This window comes from Vollenhovia emeryi, unplaced genomic scaffold, assembly GCF_000949405.1.
Source record: "Vollenhovia emeryi isolate VEMERY1.0 unplaced genomic scaffold, V.emery_V1.0 DF950707.1, whole genome shotgun sequence".
Lineage (NCBI taxonomy): Eukaryota > Metazoa > Arthropoda > Insecta > Hymenoptera > Formicidae > Vollenhovia > Vollenhovia emeryi.
Genome location: NW_011955659.1, coordinates 1 through 1,173, shown reverse-complemented (window position 1 = coordinate 1,173; position 1,173 = coordinate 1). Strand labels below are relative to the sequence as shown.

The following is a 1,173-nucleotide window of genomic DNA, read 5'->3' as shown; positions in this document are numbered from 1 at the left end:
TACTTTAATAATTGCCGATGCCCACCACCGAACAATGCATGGAGGAACTCAAGTCACATTAACGTTTATCCGACATAATTACTGGATCGTAGGCGGAAGAGTTCCAGTCAGATCATATATTCTAAAATGTGTTCGTTGTGCTAGATATCGCCAAAGAAGAGCTCAACAAATTATGGGGCAACTTCCAACGGAGAGAGTGACACCATCTCGTCCTTTTCAACATACTGGTGTCGATTACGCAGGGCCGTTCCTTCTCAAGACCTGGAAGGGAAGGAATTCTCGAACATACAAAGCTTACATTTCGCTTTTTGTTTGCCATGCCACTTCCGCCATTCATCTAGAATTAGTTACAGATTATACCACGGACGCATTCATTGCAGCATATAAACGGTTCACAGCGCGAAGAGGAATATGCTCTACACTCAGAAGCGACTGTGGAACAAATTTCAAAGGTGCTGACTCCGTATTACGACATTTTTTCACGTCTTCTTCGAAGGAAATAAAAGAATTAGCATCACTTCTCGCAACTGATGGCACTCAATGGCAGTTTAACCCACCAGCAGCACCTCATTTCGGGGGTAAATGGGAAGCCGGGGTAAAATCAGTAAAATTTCATTTAAAACGAGTTATTGGGGAGAACCGACTTACTTATGAGGAAATGGCAACGTTATTAACGCAAATTGAAGCAGTACTAAACTCACGGCCATTGAGCCCACTAACAGATGATCCAGATGATCTACAAGTGTTAACTCCAGGACACTTTCTTATCGGAAGTGCAATCACAACTCTACCCGAACCATCACTTGAATTGATCAAATGTTCTCATCTGTCACGTTGGCAACTAAATCGTCAGATGCTTTCAAGTTTTTGGTCACGCTGGTCTAAAGAATGCCTGCAACGGTATCTCGCCATGTATAAATGGAACAAAACTCTCCCACCTCTTAAGGAAGGAACGCTAGTTTTAGTTGTTGACGAACGTTATCCTCCTTCAAAATGGCCTCTTGGCCGAATAATCCAATTACACCCAGGTAAAGACGGCTATACACGCGTTGTATCAATACGTACTCAGACTTCTCTGTTACAGCGACCAATCGTAAAGGTGTGCCCACTTCCTATTCCCGTTAATTCTTCTTGATTCTTTCGTTAACAGTGGTTAACGAAGGCGGGCGGTAA

The 1,173-nt window shown here is 43.1% G+C and overlaps 1 protein-coding gene across 1 annotated transcript; it reads left to right on the top strand.

Moving 5' to 3' along the window:
* Window positions 1-172: 172 nt before the first annotated feature.
* Window positions 173-1,028, top strand: LOC105566409 (the record flags this gene model as incomplete). The annotated part of the gene is made up of 1 exon (XM_012020433.1): window positions 173-1,028. A coding segment is annotated over exon 1 (856 nt), but the record flags the coding sequence as incomplete, so codon positions are not given.
* Between the last annotated feature and the right edge of the window lie 145 nt (window positions 1,029-1,173).